Source organism: Capricornis sumatraensis, chromosome 3 (genome assembly GCF_032405125.1).
Source record: "Capricornis sumatraensis isolate serow.1 chromosome 3, serow.2, whole genome shotgun sequence".
Lineage (NCBI taxonomy): Eukaryota > Metazoa > Chordata > Mammalia > Artiodactyla > Bovidae > Capricornis > Capricornis sumatraensis.
Window position 1 is genome coordinate 134,445,011 of NC_091071.1, and position 22,520 is coordinate 134,467,530.

Consider the following 22,520-nt stretch of genomic DNA (forward strand, 5'->3'; position numbering starts at 1 on the left):
ACTTAAAAGAATAAACTGTACAGAAACAGTTTTATTTGAGTTCTTAATTCAAGTGTAAACAAAGTTTAAAATTCTTTTTCTGAGCAGTAAGTAACATGGTTGTAGGAAAGTACCATTAAAAGTTAATGATTACTATGAAAATGAGGATTTCACAACAATCATTCTCCAGCTAGAATCTTTAAAAACATGGAAGGACTCACTGGGCAAATATCTAGGAGCTGATGCAATCTCATATATAGTTCAAATGAAAATAGCTTTATAAATATATCAATATTGAACTCAGAGACTTACTCTGTATTCTAATAGCTATTATGCATACAACATCTTTATAGTGAATGCATTAAAAAAAAGGTAAGCTCAGCCTGAATGCAGATTTTTGGAATAAGGTCAACAACAACAACAACAACAACAAAATCTCTATATTTTAAAGTTTAAAGAGTGTCCTATTTAATTTTGTCATTTTTTAAGAGTGTGGGATAAAACAGATCTATATTTAGGACATATCTGACTTAGTTTCTCACTGAAATATTCTCTCTGAATCCTTACGTAAATAATGAAGATGATTATATAGTGTGCATGTATTTCTCCTCGGCATCATTAAAACTACTTATGTATCCAGGAACTATGCTTCTTAATGACTTGACAAGTTCCTGTGACTATGTCAGTTTAACAGACTAAATATTAAACTATTAAGATAACAAATATAAAGGGATATTAAAATTTGAAACATGTTCACTCCTTTTTAAAAAAAGTTTCCTTTTCTACTCAGTCTGAGGAAAGTATGAAGGAAAAGAGGAGAGAAATGGAAACCTCTGGGTATGCTTGCAACCCTGGACACTCAGATTCTTAAAAACGATAAACTTTCTGTGTTCAGACACAACACAATTAAAGTCATCTCTTCATGTTGTTAAAGCAGTTTGAATTAAAATAGGTACAAACTAAACAACATTTAGGGATGTCAAATATTGTAAAAGTCAACAAGACAGTCATGATCTTTAGTTCAATGGATAAATTCAAATACTCACTCATATAACGGAAAGTCTCTTCAGCAAGTACTGGAGAGAGGGTGTCAGATGCATGTTGCTGCTGGTGAGGGGACTGAATCCAATCTTGATTTTCATAAAGAAAGAGAGAGTCCACTCTGAGTTTATACTGGGGTAGTTGTTCTTCTAGCAGGCTTACAAGCTCAACTTCAGGGACATCTTCATTGGAGCAGACATCTGAGGAGAAGATTCCATGTAAATGAATCCAACATATTCCAATTTACTAGGCTACAGAGAAAAATCAGTGAAATTAGTTCTGTGAAAGTAAGACAATCAAGAAACATTAGTCAAGATCATGTCGCCAATGATTTTTATTGCTGTATCCTGGAATTCCAGTTGGTCTTTCTCTATAAGAACTTCCACAGCAAAAATAATACCATGACTTTTAATTATACTCTATATTGCTTAGGGAATATAACTATGGCTTTAGGTTTAAATTTATTTCCTCCTTATCAACCTATTTAGTGCTGCTTAAAAGACACGTGATCTCAAATAACTCATAATGTTTGAGGGAAAAAAGGCAACAAGACAATCAGCAGAAAATAGTGAGTTCAAAAGGAATAAAACGATTTGTTCTTCAATAGTAGAATTTGACCTCTGTGGGAGGATTCTTCAAAATATGGAAAAGTTACATTTTACTATATTCTCCCAGAAGCTAGATATAAAAAAATTAATATTTACCGGTTAAATGCTAAACAGTAATGTTAACATTTCAGCACAGTGTCCTACACTGGTACTAGAATAAGTACTTAATCACTTTTACTTTAAAGATGTGATACATTTAAAGTCTTGAATATCTTTTACATCACTACTCTCACCTGCACATCTCTAACTCTCCGGGCATACACTTCTCTGAACACACTTGGGCTTCTCTATCTTTATGTGTTTGCTCCTGGCTTCTTATTCCAAATGCTGCTCATCAGTTAACACCTTCCAAATTTAGCAGTTTACAAAAAAAAAGTTTCCCTTTTTAATATGCTTAAAATACTAGGGCTTAAAATACAGAAAATACAGGATGTCATCTCAACCCTCTCATTTTTAAAAGACATCGGGTATTTCCTTTGTGGGTGGCACAGAGAAACATGTTCTAACTCTGGCAAAGAACAAAGTTTATTTTAAGAAAATGTACCTTCAGTTCAATTCAGTCACTCAGTCGTGTCCGACTCTTTGTGACCCCATGAATCGCAGCACACCAGGTCTCCCTGTCCATCACCATCTCCCGGAGTTCACTCAGACTCACGTCCATCGAGTCCGTGATGCCATCCAGCCATCTCATCCTCGGTCGTCCCCTTCTCCTCCTGCCCCCAATCCCTCCCAGCACCAGAGTCTTTTCCATTGAGTCAGCTCTTTGCATCAGGTGGCCAAAGTACTCGAGCTTCAGCTTTAGCATCATTCCTTCCAAAGAAATCCCAGGGTTGATCTCCTTCAGAATGGACTGGCTGGATCTCCTTGCAGTCCAAGGGACTCTCAAAAGTCTTCTCCAACACCACAGTTCAAAAGCATCAATTCTTCGGCGCTCAGCCTTCTTCACAGTCCAACTCTCACATCCATACATGACCACAGGAAAAACCATAGCCTTGACTAGACGGACCTTAGTTGGAAAAGTAATGTCTCTGCTTTTGAATATACTATCTAGATTGGTCATAACTTTTCTTCCAAGGAGTAAGCGTCTTTTAATTTCATGGCTGCAGTCACCATCTGCAGTGATTTTGGAGCCCCCCAAAATAAAGTTAACACTGTTTCTACTGTTTCCCCATCTATTTCCCATGAAGTGATGGGACTGGATGCCATGATTTTTGTTTTCTGAATGTTGAGCTTTAAGCCAACTTTTTCACTCTCCTCTTTCACTTTCATCGAGAGGCTTTTTAGTTCCTCTTCACTTTCTGCCATAAGGGTGGTGTCATCTGCATATCTGAGGTTATTGATATTTCTCCCGGCAATCTTGATTCCAGCTTATGTTTCTTCCAGTCCAGTGTTTCTCATGATGTACTCTGCATAGAAGTTAAATAAGCAGGGTGAAAATATACAGCCTTGACGTACTCCTTTTCCTATTTGGAACCAGTCTGTTGTTCCATGTCCAGTTCTAACTGTTGCTTCCTGACCTGCATACACATTTCTCAAGAGGCAGGTCAGGTGGTCTGGTATTCCCATCTCTTGAAGAATTTTCCACAGTTTCTTGTGATCCACACAGTCAAAGGCTTTGGCATAGTCAATAAAGCAGAAATAGATGTTTTTCTGGAACTCTCTTGCTTTTTCCATGATCCAGCAGATGTTGGCAATTTGATCTCTGGTTCCTCTGCCTTTTCTAAAACCAGCTTGAACATCAGGGAGTTCACAGTTCACGTATTGCTGAAGCCTGGTTTGGAGAATTTTGAGCATTACTTTACTAGCATGTGAGATGAGTGCAATTGTGCGGTAGTTTGAGCATTCTTTGGCATTGCCTTTCTTTGGGATTGGAATGAAAACTGACCTTTTCCAGTCCTGTGGCCACTGCTGAGTTTTCCAAATTTGCTGGCATATTGAGTGCAGCACTTTCACAGCATCATCTTTCAGGATTTGAAATAGCTTCACTGGAATTCCATCACTTCCATTAGCTTTGTTCGTAGTGATGCTTTCTAAGGCCCACTTGACTTCACATTCCAAGATGTCTGGCTCTAGATTAGTGATCACATCATCATGATTATCTGGGTCATGAAGATCTTTTTTGTACAGTTCTTCCGTGTATTCTTGCCACCTCTTCTTAATATGTACCTTAAAAATGTACCTTAAAATATACCTTAAAAAAGTAAATTTCAACTACTTGACTTTAATTAAAAAATGAGGAGCCTGACATTAATCAAATATGAGGAGGCTGACCATATTAGAAAATTCTATCCATATAGAAAGACAAGCAGTGGCTTCATAACCAAAACATGAGGTACATAATCACAGATATGAGGTGCATTTAAAACCTTAAACGAAGAAGCTGCTCTCAACCCTTAGCAGATCGCTTAAATAAGAACTCCAAAAATACATCCAAATAATATTACTATGAATTCTATGCAACTATTCAAATTTTTTTCCTGCCATGAATATTTGACATACATATTATTATTATTATCATATATGCAGGAAGAGAAGTTGACTATAAATACATGCAGAGCTAAAAACAAACTCTTAGACACTCAAAGGTATAATGCAAATGATGAAGAAAATTAATATTCATTAAAATAACTACTATTCCCTATACATTTTATTTTAATAAGCATTAATGAAATTCTGTGAAAATTCAAGATTACCAGTTGCCTACTTGCAAAATGAGTATACACTCAAGGTTTAGTAGATTTGAATAATATCCTCCAGACTAGTACCTCCTATTTGCTTCTGTATTTCTGACAAGGTACTATTTAGTGATTTCCTAATTGTCCAATCCTAACATTTTTATCCTTCAAATGTTCTTTTCTTGTGTTCACTTCTTTCTAGCCATGCTGCCTCATTTAGATTCAAGGTCTCCTCTTGTTTCTTGGCCTCGAAGTGATCTGTTCTCATTACATTCATATTTTCCTCCACATCTTCATAGCTTTCTTATGTTACTCTCCTATGCAAAGGTAAGAAAGGTTTGAGTTTCATCTAGACAGAGTGTAAAAACCTAATGAACGGTGTTGTTCAATCACTCAGTCATGTCCAGCTCTTTGCAACCCCATGGACTGCAGCATGCCAGGCTTCCCTATCTTTCATCATCTCCTGGGGTTTGCTCAAATTCGTGTCCTTTGAGTAGATGAGGCCATCCAACCATCTCATCCTCTGTCGTCCCCTTCTCCTCTCACCTTCAGTCTTCCCAAGCATCAGGATCTTTTCCAATGAGTCAGCTCTTCACATCAGGTGGCCAAAGTATTGGTGCTTCACCATCAGTCTTCCAATGAATATTCAGGAATGATTTCCTTTAGGATGGACTGGTTTGATCTCCTCGTAGTCAAGGAACTCTCCAGAGTCTTCTCCAACACCACAGTCCAAAAGCATTAATTCTTCGGTGCTCAGTCTTCTTTATGGTCCAACTCTCACATCTATACACGACTACTGGAAAAACCATAGCTTTGACTAGATGGACCTTTGTCAGCAAAGTAATGTCTCTGCTTTTTTAATATGCTGCCTATGTTTGCTATAGCTTTTCTTCCAAGAAGCAAGCATCTTTTAATTTCATGGCTGCAGTCACTGTTCACAGTGATTCTGGAGCCCAAGAAAATGACAAGTTGAGAAAATCAAAAGATCCTAGAAGGGTTGTACCTGCTAGTAGTGGAATTAAATTAATGCTAGAATAAAGCATAATGGAATATGATCTTGTGATCTACAAACTCAGATAGCAAAGATTAAAAACTAGACTCAAAAGAACTGATGTTATCAGCAAGTAATTTAAGGACCTGCCAAAATAACAGTTTTCCAAATAAGACAACAAAATTCAAACATCAATGTAACAACAAAAATATTTTATAACTAGTTACTAGAAGTGCAAAGAATAAGCAATTTGTAATCCATTACCAGTTGGAAAATAAATCAATAGAAACAAGCCCAGTAATGACAAAAATGATAAAATTAGTAAAGAGAAATTTTTAAAAAGCCATTATAAATATGCTTAAAGATTTAAGAGGAAAACTTAAATTTGATGAAAAGAGAAACGAGAAGTATACTTCTAAAATTCAAATAGAACTAGAGTGAAAGAAAGTGAAGTCACTCAGTCATGTCTGACTTTTTGCGACCCCATGGACTATAGCCTACCAGGTTCCTCCATCCATGGGATTTTTCAGGCAAGAACACTGGAGTGGGTTGCCATTTCTTTCTCCAAGAGATCTTCCCAACCCAGAGATTGAACCCAGGTCTCCTGCATAGTAGGCATATACTTTACTGTCTGAGCCACCAGAGAAGCCCCCCAGAACTAGAGTACAATATAGAAATTAAAAATTCACTGGATAACATTAACATATTAGACACTCTCCAGAAGAAAAGAAAAGTAAGACTTGAAGGCACAGCAATGGTAACTATCTCAAATGAAAAAAGACTAGGGAGAAAACCCAGAGCACCACTGACTTATGTAGACAGAGTTAATAAAACTACGTTAAGCAAAGTTGCAGAATACAAAGTCAATATATAAATTTCATTTCTATATACTAGTAATAACACCTGGCAAATAAAATTGAATAAACAATGTCATTTATAGTAGCAGGGGAAAAAAAAGTAGGATTAAATTTAACAAAGTATGTGGAAGACCTGTGTAACAAAAATTGCAAGTACTATTTAGAGAAATTAAAGAAGACCTAAATAAATGGAGGGATACATCATGTTCATGGATTAAATGACTTAACAGTCTTAAGATGTCAATTCTCTATCAAGTGTGTATCATTCCATTCAAAATTCCATCATTCTTTTTTGGCTGAAACTGACAAAAGGGTTAAAAATTTATATAGAAAGGGTTTTAAAATTTATATAGAAATGTGAGAGGTCAAGAATGGCCCAAACTAGTTTTTAAAAAGAAGAGCAAAGTTGGAGAATGTATACTACCTGATTTCAAGATTTACTATAGATTTCTGTACAGGACCAATCCAAATTAATGCCTTTAAAATCCAGATTGTACAAACACTGTGTTGTCTTTTCATTTGTTAATAACTCCTTAAATTCCAAAAAGTAACAATTAGCATTGGATCATTTATATAAAAGTTTAAGTAAAAAGAAAGAAAAGAAACAAAAATAGTAATAAAATGATTTACTATAGAGTTACAGTAATCAAAACATAGTAGTATTTATGTAAAGATAGACTTGGGGATTAAAGAAACAGAATGGAGAGTTCAGAAACAGACCACACATATAAAAATCAAATGATTTTTCAATGAAATTGCCAAAGTAATTTAACAGCATAAAAGATAATGTTTTCAACAAATGGTGCAGGAACAATTAAACATTTAACTGGGGAAAAAAATCTGGACCCTAACTTGATTATACATTCAAAATTAATTATAAAATGGGCAGTTGACCTTAACGTAAAAGCAAAAACTGTAAAACTTAAAGGTAAACTGAAGAGATATCTTTGTGATTCTGAACTATGCAAAGATTTCTTAGAAATAACACAAAAAACATGAACTATAAAAGCAAAACTTGATAAACTGGGCTCCACCAAAATTTTAAACTTTTGCTCTTCAAAGGCCACCATTAAGTAGATGAAAAGGCAAACCACAGTCTGGAAGAAAATATTTGTACCCCTTTACCTAACAAAGAATTTACATAGAATATTTAAAGAACATTTATAGTTCAATAGTAGGGCAAATATAAAAATGAGCAAATGATTTAAATAGAAAATTCCAAGTACCTAGAAATAGCCGATAAGCACAAGAAGAGACTGAAAATCATTAGTCTTCAAGGAAAAAGAAACTGAAACCACACAGAGATACCAGATACACACCTACTAGAATGGTTAAAATAAAAAACACTGCTGTTACCAAGTGTTATGTTGTGAAGAGGTCAGGGAACTATGGCCCAGAAGCCAACTCTAGCCTATTGCCTCTGCTTGGCTTGATAAATTAAGTTTTATTGAAACAATTATATATGTTCTTTTATGTATCATCTATGACATCTTTACTGCTATAACAGCAGAGTTTAGTAGTTGTAACTCGGCAATAAAAACGAACTGCTGACAGATACCACAATGTTGATAAATCTCAAAAGCACTTTGCTGCATAAAAAATCCAGACACAAAAGACAGATTAATTTATATGACCTTCCAGAACAAGCAAATTTTTTCCGTTACCATAGTAACAAAGAGCACATTGACTGGAGTTAGCAGTTGAGGGGTGGCGAGATCTGGGTATGAGAGAACTTTGGGGGGATTATAAAAATATCTCACAACTTGATTGTACTGGTGGTTACATGAGTGTACGTATTTGTCAAAACCAAACTCTACACTTAATATGGGTGCATCTTAATACACATATCTCAGTACTGGTGAATAAAAAACAGGGAAAAAACCCTACAGATTTAGATGCATTTCAGAATTTTATGGAGTTTTAGAAAAGTAGTCCTGTGCATTTACTGTGTGTTATATAACACCTCCAACTGGTTTTGTAGCAGTATTCCATATTTAAACACATTAATACATTTTTCAGCAAACAAACATTCAAACAAAGTGGGATAAATCTAGAAATAACTGGATAAGTCAGGTTTTGTGGACCAATGAGTTTTAGAACCAAAGTGTAGAAAAAAATGTGGGTATACAGAGTTTTTAAAATTTAGTCTTGCAGATGAGGACTTACAGGGTTGTACCTGTTTTGCAAACTTATATGTCCTGAGAGCCTTATGTGCAGATACTGTCGTTAAGTGACTGCAGGGTATAGATAGCAACTCTGTCTGTTGGAGATAGGAAGATGGGAATAGGAAAATAAGATAAGGGAGATGAGTATGACGCAGTTTCTACTGATCAGGGCTCACAGATATAGGGAATCAGACATAGACAAGGAACAACACCCAAGGCAGATTTTGATAATGCAGTAAGAGGGGTCCCTAACCTCTGGAATCTAACGCCTGAAGATCTGAGGAGGAGCTGATGTAATATTAATAGAAATAAAGTGCACAATAAATTTAACATGCTTGAATCATCCCAAAACCACCCCCTACCCCTGCCCCAATCCATGGAAAAACTGTCTTCCATGAAACCAGTTGTAGACCAAAATGTTTGGGGACCACTGTGATAGGAGACCTGAGGATGGAGAGATTAATTCAGTGGTCTCTGAGAAGACGAGGCTGGAGAGAGAGGCTGAGTTTCATCATGGTGGGTCTTAAATGCATTTTGTCATATAGGCAAGGGCACTTCATTTATTAAACTGGACTCACCGGTGATGCTCTCTGAGTCTCTGTGATTAATATTCATGAGGTTTTCTTCACCCATCAGTGCTGTAAAAGTGGCATCCTGGGATTGACTCATGCAAGATCCTTTTTTGTTTTGGTTGAGAAGGATAGCTTTGGTTTGAATCAGAGTAAAGGAAATCCATCAAGCCATTGAATAAAGAAAGGTTCTGGTCAAAGGGATATTTGCTTTTAAATAGATTTTTGTTTGATGAGTCAAATGACATCTGGAGCAGAGTGATCTCATGTGATTATCACACCTTGGATGGTCATGACCTAAAACAAAGAACACATCAAGTGACTTAAGAATTCAGCATGCTTGTTAATAACAGCAATTCAATTACCTGGAATATATATCATTAAGAATGTTTTCCTAATGATACACACACCACGTGGATAAATCTCAAAATAATTATGCTGGATGAAAGACGCCAGACAAAAAAGGTACAAAATTTATGATTCCATTTATATAAAATCAAAAAAATATAAACACGTACAGTGACAGAAAGTAGATCACTCGTTGCCTGGGGCTGGGGAGGGATTACCAAGGGACAGGAGAAAAGTTTAGAGGATGATAAATATGTTCATTATTTTGATGGTGATGGTTTCACAGGTATATACATGTCAAAACTTACCAAATTGTATATTTGAAATATGTGCAATCTAATGTAAATTATAGGGCTTCCCAGGTAGTGCCAGTGGTAAAGAATCTGCCTGCCAATGCAGGAGACACCAGAGACACGGGTTCAGTCCCCGGGTTGGGAAGATCCCCTGGAGGAGGAAATGGCAACCCACTCCAGTATCTTGCCTGGAGAATCCCGTGGACAGAAGAGCCTAGTGGGCTACAGTCCATGGGGTCACAAGAGTCAGATGTGACTGAGCACACATACACATAAAATGTAAATATAATTCATTAAAGCTGTTTAAAAAATGTAATCTACTGTTAAAGTAAAATAATAATAATATACGGTGGGGTCTATAACATATATATAGAAGTAAAATGTATTAAAACAATAGCACAAAGGCCAGGAAGAGAAAAATGGAAATCTACTATAGCAAGGTGTTTATACCATATAGGAAACAGTAAAATACTACTCAAAGTTGAACTCAAAAAATGTATATTATAAACTCTAAAGCAAACAATAACTCGAGAATTACAGATAATAAATCAAAAAAGAAGAGGAAATGCAATAATATTAAGCAGATTTTCTCAACCTTGGTGCTACTGCTATTCAGGGCTGGATAATACTTCGTTGTGTGCATTGTAGGATGTTTAGCAGCATGTGAGAGGAATCCTCTCCCCAGACCTGTTTCCAATTTTAACAGCCCCCCCAATTCCAGACAGTATCAAATGTCCCCTGGGCACAGGGGTAAATTGCTCTCAGTTGAAAATTACTGATATAAAAGATGCTCAACCTTACTTATAATTAAAATAAATTAAAATGTAAAGAAAATATTTTTCATCCATTAGATCAACAAACATGTTTGTTGTTGGAAGGGATATGGAGAAAGTGGTACTCATACTGTTGATAAAATTGCAAACTGATACAAGCTTTCAGAAAGGCTATTCAGCAATGCCCACTACACTTTTCAATGCATATACACCATAATTTAACAATTTTACCAGTAAGAATTTATACAATGGATATACTCACAGAGCATGCCAAGATGTAGGCATAGGGATGCTCATATAGTATTTTCTTAAAAAACAAAAATGCACACAACTGGAATCAAAACATTCATAAAGAACCAGTTTATAGAGGAACACAAAACAATATAATGCATTAAATACGTGTGTACTTAAAAAAACCCAATTGTTGTCAATTAAAAAACTGTTTAATATTAATTTTAAGCCTAGCTTTATATCAAAAGACAGTCTCTACTAAATAGTGTCTACTTAGCAACGTGCAGCTTCTATTTATGGCTAAATCGTTCTCATGCCTACTATTTACAGGCATCATAAACACTGTGTGTGTGTGTGTGTGTGTTTTAACAAGCATCACCGCCAAGAAATAGAGAAGACCAAAATAAAAGCAGTAGAGGAGACTGAAAGGAAGAAGGCAATGGCACCCCACTCCAGTACTCCTGCCTGGAAAATCCCATGGACGGAGGAGCCTGGTAGGCTGCAGTCCATGGGATCGCTGAGGGTCGGACATGACTGAGTGACTTCACTTTGACTTTTCACTTTCATGCATTGGAGAAGGAAATGGCAACCCACTCCAGTGTTCTTGCCTGGAGAATCCCAGGGACGGGGGAGCCTGGTGGGCTGCCGTCTATGGGGTCACACAGAGTCGGACACAACTGAAGTGACTTAGCAGCAGCAGCAGGAGATGGAAAATGGTCACTGAGGTGCTATGGAGACACAATCCCACCAAATACTAGGAAAGAAAATTTCAGAGATACAATGGGCAAAAGAATTAAACATATAGAAATGTCAAAAAAGATATTTGGTTTTTAAAAGGGGGTACAGAGACCATAAAATCAACAGTAACGATCTAGAAAGCAGTCCAACAAAAAGGTTAGGCCCAAAGCCAGGCTGTAAGTAATCACGAAGAAGAATGGAGTATAGTGAGCATACACCAAGGTTTGTAATATCCAGGCTTTCCGATTATCATGGACAAGTAAAATTTAAAAAAACTTCTGTGGTTATTGGCATAGGGTTGCTGTTTTTATACTTCATAAATGGAAAAAAATGTATGAGGAAAAAAAATAATAAACAACAGTCTTTACCAGAAAAGTTTATAATTTTATGTTGGTATATGAAAAAATTTCCTATATTTGAATTCAGAAAACTTTAATAAATTTTTAAAATTCCATCTTATATAAACAATTATATTCTTGAAATATGTTTGTCAATATAGTAATCTGTACAAGCCAGTGCAACATGATGTAAAGCTGAAAGTATTTATTAGGTACTTTAATTTTAATTCCAGTTGTCAAAAACTCATTTTCCTATCCAAGCTCAGTCTATTGCATGCAATTAATTTCTTCCCCATGTGCTATCTTACTGTCCAATCTGTCATTTCCAAATTAACCACTGCAAGGGCAATGGAACTAAAATGGGATCAAACCAATTAAGATTTGCCTACACCCACCCCCTGAAGTTGAAGGGAGGAAGAAAGCAACCACCAGGAACCCGAACACAATCTCAGCTAAGAGTTCTGTCCACAAAGAAGCGACAACTGTTGAGCTGGCAACTGAGAATCACATGTTATGTAAGTCCTTTCGGCACATTTAATTTTTATCAAGTTCTTTCAAATTATAATACTCCACAAATCTGAATTTATAGATTATGAATACAGTGCTATATTTCAAAAAATAGAATGGTAATGAAAATATAAGAATAAACATGCTACTGTCTAATAGGTCATCCAGTTCAGGGTCAGCAAATGTACTAACTGAATTTGACCTGCCACCTGTTCTCTGTAACCTATGAGCCAAGAACAGGTTTCACATTTTCAAACGGTTGGGGGAAAGAAAATGTTTCATGGATGTGTAACAAATATGTGAAATTCAAATTTCAGTTTCTATGAGTGAAGTTTTACTGGAGCAGAGCCACGCTCCCTTGTTTATGTGTCATCAACTGGTTGCTTTCATGCTACGATGGCAGAGCTTAGTAACTGTGACAAAAACCTTATAGTCAGCCAAAGCCTAAAATATTTACTATCTGACCTTTTATAGAAAAAGATTTCGGACTCCTAATCTAGTAGTAAAATAATTCAGACATCAAATAACCATCTGTATAAATCAATAATTTCCTAGTTCAAACTTCTAAAATAGGGAACCACCTACATTTAGGTATACTTGTAATTAGATCACTATCTCTAAAGAATTTCAGTAAAGAACAGACTTCTATTTTCTATACCTACTAGTATATTTAAAAGTTATTTTCAAGTTCTAAGAAAATATTTTTTAAAAGTCATAAATTACAAATTCGGAGAAGGTGATGGCACCCCACTCCAGTACTCTTGCCTGGAAAATCCCATGGATGGAGGAGCCTGGTAGGCTGCAGTCCATGGGTTGAGATGAGTTGGACATGACTGAGCGACTTCACTTTCACTTTTCACTTTCATGCATTGGAGAAGGAAATGGCAACCCACTCCAGTGTTCTTGCCTGGAGAATCCCAGGGACAGGGGAGCCTGGTGGGCTGCCGCCTATGGGATCGCACAGAGTCGGACACAACTGAAGCGACTTAGTAGCAGCAGCAGCAAGTTACAAATTGCTTGTGAAGAAGTGGAGAGGGAAGGGAAGGTGAAAGAAGGAAGAAAGAGAAAGAGAGGCAGGAGGAGGAGGAGGAGGAGGATGAAAAGGAATAAAAGCAAATGCCTCTCATATGGTCCAAATGGGTTCTTAAAATTGTGGTCTTTAATCTTACTGTAATCAAAGACCACTGTGGAAATCTGCTGATAACTTCGGGATCTTCTGCTTGCTACTCTGTTATACACTGGCTGGTTTAATCTCATCTTTTCATTATGATTCCCATTTTTTGCTTTTTATATTTACTATAGCACACAGGAACACAAAAAACTGTATGTGGGTGTTCACTATGTATGCTAACATCCATCTTTAGTGTAGAGAATTGCTTTTAAATTAGTTTTAGAGGTTTTGTTAATGATTTGGTCTTAACTGTTATATACAAGAATAGAGAAAACCCAGGTGAACACAGAACTAAGTCCATCTCGAGAGTCATGCAGGAAGAATCTATGTCTCCAGGGCAGTTCAGGAACCTGACCAACCTACACACTGTGCACCAGGTCAGGGGTGATCTGGAAGCAGTATGTTCTTCCTTATGACTCTTTAGAACTAAGGAAACCCGTTGGATGTGCCCTGGTCTAGATCTGAACTCCTCCCTAGGATTAGTTTAGAGTAGCAATTCTGACCGGAGAAGGCAATGGCAACCCTCACCAGTACTTTGCCTAGAAAATCCCATGGACAGAGGAGCCTGGTAGGCTGCAGTCCATGGGGTCACGAAGAGTCAGACACTTACTGAGCAACTTCACTTTCACTTTTCACTTTCATGCACTGGAGAAGGAAATGGCAACCCACGCCAGTGTTCTTGCCCGGAGAATCCCAGGGACGGTGGAGCCTGGTGGGCGGCCGTCTGTGGGATCGCACAGAGTCGGACACAACTGAAGTGACTTAGCAGTAGCAGCAGCAGCAATTCTGATATATAGGACATATATATATATAGCAATATAGGACAATGTACGCACCTTGGCATTAGACAAGCCTGAATTTTATCTCATTTACTGGTCTTCTGACTCTGAGCACATTACTTCCCAGTTCATAATTGTTGAGGCGGAAGTAATAATCAATTATTCTTTATAGGGAGGGTCAAGTATGATGAGCACCAAAATGAATAACAGAAATTCCTAATTCAGTAAAGACATACAGTGGACACTGAAATGTGACACTCATCCCCTCCAGCTACCCCGTTTAACTTGGGCCTGAAGAAAAATGATTTCTTCTTAATATTTCTAAGGTTTCTGACCCAACAGTCAACTCTGAGCTCAGAATGGCTACTTTGTTTAAGTATGTATTAGATGTAGTCTAAAGATTACCTCTGAAAAATCTTCATTTAGAAAGAGATAAAGATTAAGCAATAAAGCAACAAGTGCCATAAAGCAAGACCACTGAAGGAGATTATTCCGGAAGCTGATTCCTTCATGGATTCTGGGGAAGGGCTGCTGACCATAAAAAGCTTAACCAGCATAGCAGCAGCATTAGCTTCCTATTGCTGTTCCAATGAATCACCACAAATTTCAGTGGCTTAAAACAACATCAATTTATTATCTTACAGTTCTGCCCCTCAAGGGATGAAAAACTTTCAGTGGATCAAAACCAAAAACCAAGGTATTGGCAGAGGTACGCTTCCTCTTTCGGCTCTAGGGGGAAATCCCTCTCCCTGTCTTGTCCAGCTTCTAGAGCTGCAGTCCTTGGCTCAGGGGCCCTTCTTCCATCTTCAAAGCCAGCATCTCCGGATCTCTCTCTCTCTCTGCTTCCCCGTCACATCACATCTTCTGCCAAATCTTCTGCTATTTCCCTCTTATTGACACCCATACTTTTATTTAAGGCCCAACTGGATTAGCCAAAATAATCTCCCCCTCTCAAAATCCTCAATGTGGTCCTTTCTGCAAAATCCCTTTGGCTATATCAGGTAATATTCACAGGTTCCAGGAGACTAAGGTCTAGGTATCCTGGAGGGCCATTATTGAGCCTAGTACAGAGGTTAAGAACATGGATTCTGAACCCCAGTTCTACTACTAGTTGCATGACCTTGGACAAGTTACTTAACCTTATTTCTTCACTTGTAAAGTGGCCTTAATAACATGTCTTCTTTATGGAGATTAAGTGAGTTACAAGAGGATAATAGAAGAACCTGCCTCAGATGGTCACTGGGAAATTCCATGAGTTACTACATGTAAAGCTCTTAGAACAATACCTCAGAATAAAGTAAACGCTATGCAAATATTAGTTATTATTATTTCTGTCACTATCAAATAGTACTATTTTATCATTATCATTATAATTATTCAAGCTTACAGAAAGCTGTACACACTGTAAAGCCTACTGTTGATCGCTTTATGATATCTTCTTGCAACTAAGAAGTCACATTTACTTCCTGTCATCTGATGAGTGATGCTAGTTTAGTGCCCTTTATCATTTTCTCTCTACCTCTGTGATGCATAAATAGAAAGCCTGCAGTGTCACAGTCCTAAATGCAGTTGAAACTAAACTCTGGCAAGCACAAACAGTACATATCCAGTGCCTTTCCTAGTTCATACACACAAACTTCCTTGAGTATTTTCTACTTGCTATGCTGGATCTATATTCATTCTTTTTAGGAACAACTTCACCACTTTTCTTCATAAAACAATTAACCAAGCATGCATTATTTAACAAGAAGCCAGCTTTTGTAATTCTTGCACACTTAGGAGAAAATAAACTAAACCGGCCCAGTGACTTATTTTATTAACAATGAGACATAAAAAGAACAAACAAAACATGTCATTGATATAAATACGGCTGGCAGAATACAACAGGCGGATGACTTAGTTTAGCCTAGCCATGGAAACTAAATGGTCAACAGTGAGGGCCTAAATATAGGTCCTGTGCCTTAAAAAAAAAAAAAAAATCTTGCTACTTCCTTAAAACAGGATACTCTGGCCAAAACAGCCTTACAGGGTAGGCTAAAGCATTTCAGGGCCACTTCACTTGGACAAGACTGCAGAGCCTACAATTACAGTAACTATAATGATGTGGCAAATATTTAAATTGAAAAAATACACTTAAAATTTTTATTGTACAAATTATACTTTGGGGATTAATTTAAAATACATGTTGGCTGCTGATCTGCCTGCAGAAATGGGAACAGTGACAATCACTAATTCCAGCAGCAGCTCTGGTAGGCAGTGAGAACCTTAATCCAGACCAAAGATAAAGTGTACAATTTCAAACATAAAATAAATGTACCATATTCCTACATTAAACAACAGACTTTCAAGAGACTCACTAATTTTCTGGCTACATCAAAAGATAAAACTTACTGAAAAACCCCACAATAATTTTAAAGTCAGATACTAAACTACAAAAAAGTCTATGGGAAGGTTTCAGTGCTAAAAGCTGAAAAAGGGGTGGCGGTGGAGGGGTGTACCTCTGAAATCCACCCTGGATAGTGAGCAACAGATCTCACAAAGGCAGAGACCACACGATGCCAGGGCCAGCTGCACGGGCGAGCTGCAGTACACTACCTCCAGCACACCTACGCTACCAGCAGCTGTCAAGTTCACCCCAGGAGCTACGTGGTCCTGGCAAAATTTTGACCCCTTTTTTGTGTGTCATTCAATTTGATGACCAGTAGGGTTTCCAGAGTATAAGATATAGAGAGGCAGCTCTACTTACAAACAGGATGAATTCCAAAAGGCTGTGAAATCCATTAGTCTAAAAGTCCAAAACTATGAGTGAGATTTAGGTTTTTGGGGTCCACATTTCCTCTGAGCTGGTATATTTTTGGCATTAAAAAAAAAAGTGTCCTGTTTTGTTTACAGTGAACATTTACTGAGGCAGGCAACCCCTCCCTTCCACAATCTCCACCAACAGAAGGGAGGGAACCTCTGGCAGCTAAGGAATCCACACTAGAGTTCCACCTGCAGATTAGAAATGGCCATGAACCCACAGTGCCATCTGTGGTGTTTGATAAGTTTCCACAGGGCCACTTTCACTCTTCATACCCAGCCTTCAGGTTCTTGAACTCCAACTTTAACCTGAATTAAACTTTGACTAAACAGGCATCCCATTTTAGACATTCATATTTCTTCACCTTTGGCTGCCTGTCAAAGACACAGGCACATCCTGGGACTGTCCTTAATAATCATTTTTACCATCCAGTCATAAATTTAACATGCGTAATTTTTTCACTTTCAGTTTTTTACACAATTTGTATTTTCATGTTGATCCATCTATCACCAGTACTGCTTTCAGAGACAAAATGGGGCTTTATAAAATTTACAAGATACCTCAAAAGTATACACATATAAAATAAACATGCCATAAATAACAATGGCTGAGTTGGAAATGATTTCATCTACTGGTGATCGGCGGAGCTGAACTTGATCTGTAGCATCCATTGCTCCTATCCAGAAACTTTCAGCAGTTACAGGTTTTAAGCAGACAAGCTTGTGTTTCAAAAGATATATAAGAAAGAAACTCTACCATGCAAGGACAGGACTTTCTGTCCTATACATTTAGAGATGTAATTTTCCACTTGATCTTAGCCAAAAGGCCACGAAGCGATTGGAGAGACGTAATTTTAGATGTCGCTTATGCTTGACATTTGGTTTCAAGCCAAATACTGAAGAAAGTTTGAAGAAAAAATTAGTCTGCTGTTTTATCTGCAAAGATAATGAATTTACGTTTCAATAATCCAGTCTGAACTATGGCAGCAGAAAGGGATACTGTTTCTCTATCCTTCCTCTCCAAACAGTAAATAGCAAGAGAATGGGTGACTGCTAATATGTATCTGATTCATCAGGGTCATCAAATCACTAAGAGCTAAAACCACCATGGTTGGATGGGATCACCAACTCGATGGACATGAGTTGGAGCAAGCTCTGGGAGTTGGTGATGGACAGGGAGGCCTGGCGTGCTGCAGTCCATGGGGTTGCAAAGAGTCAGACATGACTGAGCAACTGAACTGACTGAAAACCACCACAGCAATACTGAAGAAGATTTTCCAGGCAAGGAACCATCTGTGAGTCAATGATTAATTTTACAGCAGTCATATTATACAACTGTAGTTGCATATTCCATACGTACCTTTTACAAAATCAGACAAATAATCCAAAAGAAAAAAACATTAGGGACTTTTTCAAGAAAGCCAGGTCTAGTCATTATTAGAAGCCTTCTGTTTCATGTTTGACACCTACATCCTCATCAAAGAACAATGACAATTATTAAAATATGACCCCAATCATGAGGAAAATGTTAAATCATGCTCTCATGTCTACTCTTCAATAAGTTAGGAAACCAAGATTTAAAAGAAAATATTAAGAAATGATATTTTATGCTGTTTAAATAAGTAAGTTTTATCTATCTGGAAAATTCATACACCCAGGTGTGCTGGCATCTTTTTTTTTCAAGTTTTTAAAAAACATTTATTTTTAATTGGAGGATAACTGCTTTACAATGTTGTGTTGGTTTCTGCAATACAACAGTGTGAATCAGCCATAAAGATACGTATGTCCCCTCTGTCTTGAACCCCTTCCCCACCCCCCTAGTTTGAAAAACTATGGCATCTAAACGGTTATCATTACCACTGGATTTTATTTTCCATATTAAACACATTAGTAAATGTGCTTTCTTTTTCCATTTGGCATTTCAATGAGTTACACACATTGGTGTTCAAAAGTTAAAGTCAGAAAATTTAAATAACACCTTTCTATTTATAATGGAGTATGAAATAAAATAAATTATATACCCCATTTATTTTCACAGGCTTTTCATTAATTATCCACATTCCCCAATTGCTAATATTAAAACAGTCTTTCTGTGCCTCAGTTTTCTCATTTATAAAATGGGAGCAATAATAGGACCTATTTTATGTGGATTAAATGAGTTAATATTTATAAAGCATATATAGTAGTATTTGGTATACAATAAGCATTAGCTATGTGTTTAACAAAATGTAAAAGCTAAATAGATAAGGAGGTAGAATTATAAAATACAAATCACACCATTTCATGGTACCTGGTCATGGCACACAGACTTAAAAGAAACAGGACTCAGATCCCCTCCACATGGTCAGCAGCCCTGGCTCTCAAGAAGAACATGCTTTTAAAGAAAGTATGGCTCTATATCTCCCTATATCTATCTGGGAGTGCCACCTAGCAATAACTCAGGAGTTATTAACAATTATTCTTACCCAAGGTAATCCTTTCTTGTCACTAATTACTGGCCTTAGAGGAACTCTTCTAATCCTATAAAAATTTACCCAAATAAAAAGCCCTTGGTGAGAACGCAAACTAGTACAGCCATTTAGAAGACCCCTAGAAACTATGCTGTAAATTAAGTACATATGTACCCTTCAGTCCAGCAGTTCTGCTCCTGGGTATATCTATCTCGAACAGATTCTCATATCAGCACATAAAGAGACAGGTGTGAGATTGTTTCCTGCATTGCTATTTGTGATAATAAGGTGAGGGCCTGCTCCCTGGAGACTAACAGGTAAAATGTGGATACATACCATGGAGTAACACAGCATTAAAAATGCAGTGCTGAGTGAATAAAGCAGGAAGCAAAATGAGAGATACCACGATGCAATTCACATAAATTAATGTTTTCTGTACTATAAACGTTAAAATGCTTGCCTTGATGAGAAGAGAGTGGGAGAATTTGGAGCAAGGTATAGAGATACAAGGGAAAAAATTTTTTATATCTATGAAATCCTACTGTTGTTTAGGCAGACTACTTATCGTATCATTACTATTCCATCTCTCCAGTCCTTAATGTCTGAACATGTACCTGGACATGAAAACACTTGCTGGAGAGAGTATATGCAGAACTAGCAATCTCTGCAATGTAAACTATGTGGGGCACAATTCCTGACAATTTCTTAAAAGGCCATGTTACTTTTCTATTACTACCTAGCTGCTCTAAAGCAGTATAATTAGATTTCAACTAAAAAAGTAGTTAAAAAATACAAAGTAAGATTAAGCCTTGATGTTGACATCTTCAGGTGTTTGGTTATCTGGTAAAAAAAAAGTTTAAGGGAAAAATGCTTAAAGTTCAAAGATGACAAGAGTTTAAAAGTGGCATATAATAAGTTTATATTTCTTAAACAAACCTATTTACCATCTGATGAATAGCTCAAAATTACTAAATGCTTACCTCAAAAGGGTAGACTGCTCACATTCACAAAATTTAGTGATTTTGTTCTCTAAGAGAAAGAGTAACTTGATACATAACCTCTATCTGAAACTCTATCTTTTTTAAGAGCGCACCATCTTTGAACTACCTGGCAAAAGAACTACACAAGGTTACATACTATAATCAATTGTGACACTGCAAAAGTCTTTTCAAGATAGGTTTTCTTATAACTTCTGTAAACAGTGGAGACTAAGTTTGATATGAATTACTGAAATTTTGTAAAGTTTTATAAATGGAGAAAATAAGCTACTGGAAGGATTATTATTATCAAATTAAACCTAATAAGGCACACATTTCATCATTTTAACATACAACAGCAGAGCTCCTCTTAGGAAAGAAATGCTTTTTCTTCAGGAAAACACATGGAAAATGCAGTTACGGTGGAAGGTAAGGCCTTGTAGCATCAAAGAAAGGCAAAGCGGCTCTGCATGACCCCAGGGAAGCAACTATATACTTTTCCCTCCTCTGGAGGAGAGAGAGAAGGGAAGGGAAAGAAGTCCCATCCAGATGGCAGTAACTCAGAGGTCACAGAACATGAGAATCTACAGAAATCTTAGGGAAAGTTTAGGCTTCTTCATAACATAAAACTGAAGGCTCTTGAGCCAATTGTTTAGTTCTTAAAGGGTCTGTCTGGACACTCAGATGACATTTGGGTATAGATATATTAAAATATTCATTCACAAGAGCAGTTGCCATCAGGAATTTATATTCTAGGATATTAATAAAGTCATCAGAGCTACCATATTTTAAATCTTTTCTTTTTAACATAGAAAATTATGTCCTTTTGACTAAGTGAAAGTCTTAGTCGCTTAGTCCTCTCCAATTCTATGCCTCCATGGGCTGTAGTCCTCTGCATATCTGAGGTTATTGATATTTCTCCCGGCAATCTTGATTCCAGCTTGTGTTTCTTCCAGTCCAGCGTTTCTCATGATGTACTCTGCATAGAAGTTAAATAAGCATGGTGACAATATACAGCCTTGACGTACTCCTTTTCCTATTTGGAACCAGTCTGTTGTTCCATGTACAGTTCTAACTGTTGCTTCCTGACCTGCATACACATTTCTCAAGAGGCAGGTTAGGTGGTCTGGTATTCCCATCTCTTTCAGAATTTTCCGCAGTTTATTGTGATCCACACAGTCAAAGGCTTTGGCATAGTCAATAAAGCAGAAATAGATGTTTTTCTGGAACTCTCTTGCTTTTTCCATGATCCAGCAGATGTTGGCAATTTGATCTCTGGTTCCTCTGCCTTTTCTAAACCCAGCTTGAACATCAGGAAGTTCACGGTTCACGTATTGCTGAAGCCTGGCTTGGAGAATTTTGAGCATTACTTTACTAGCATGTGAGATGAGTGCAACTGTGCGGTAGTTTGAGCATTCTTTGGCATTGCCTTTCTTTGGGATTGGGATGAAAACTGACCTTTTCCAGTCCTGTGGCCACTGCCGAGTTTTCTAAATTTGCTGGCATATTGAGTGCAGCACTTTCACAGCATCACCTTTCAGGATTTGAAACAGCTCCACTGGAATTCCATCACCTCCATTAGCTTTGTTCGTAGTGATGCTTTCTAAGGCCCACTTGACTTCACATTCCAGGATGTCTGGCTCTAGACAGTGATCACATCATCATGATTATCTGGGTCATGAAGATCTTTTTTGTACAGTTCTTCCATGTATTCTTGCCACCTCTTCTTAATATCTTCTGCTTCTGTTAGGTCCCTACCATTTCTGTCTTTTATCAAGCCCATCTTTGCATGAAATGTTCCCTTGGTATCTCTAATTTTCTTAAAGAGATCTCTAGTCTTTCCCATTCTGTTCTTTTCCTCTATTTCTTTGCATTGATCACTGAAGAAGGCTTTCTTCTCTCTCCTTGCTATTCTTTGGAACTCTGCATTCAGATGCTTATATCTTTCCTTTTCTCCTTTGCTTTTTGCCTCTCTTCTTTTCTCAGCTATTTGTAAGGCCTCCCCAGACAGCCATTTCGCTTTTTTGCATTCTTTTCCATGGGGATGGTCTTGATCCCTGTCTCCTGTACAATGTCACGAACCTCATTCCATAGTTCATCAGGCACTCTATCTATCAGATCTAGGTCCTTAAATCTATTTCTCATTTCCATTGTATAATCATAAGGGATTTGATTTAGGTCATACCTGAATGGTCTAGCGGTTTTCCCTACTTTCTTCAATTTGAGTCTGA

At 37.2% G+C, this 22,520-nt stretch overlaps 1 protein-coding gene across 1 annotated transcript in view; it reads right to left on the reverse strand.

Moving 5' to 3' along the window:
* Nucleotides 1-8,985, reverse strand: part of TRAK2 (trafficking kinesin protein 2) — a 48,598-nt gene extending 39,613 nt beyond the window's left edge. The window contains exons 1-2 of the mRNA XM_068967534.1: nucleotides 8,895-8,985; nucleotides 1,026-1,220 (exon numbers count right to left, since the gene is read on the reverse strand). Of these exons, the coding sequence (XP_068823635.1) occupies nucleotides 1,026-1,220; nucleotides 8,895-8,985 (286 nt within the window). The remainder of the gene's footprint in view (nucleotides 1-1,025; nucleotides 1,221-8,894) is intronic.
* Nucleotides 8,986-22,520: the final 13,535 nt, after the last annotated feature.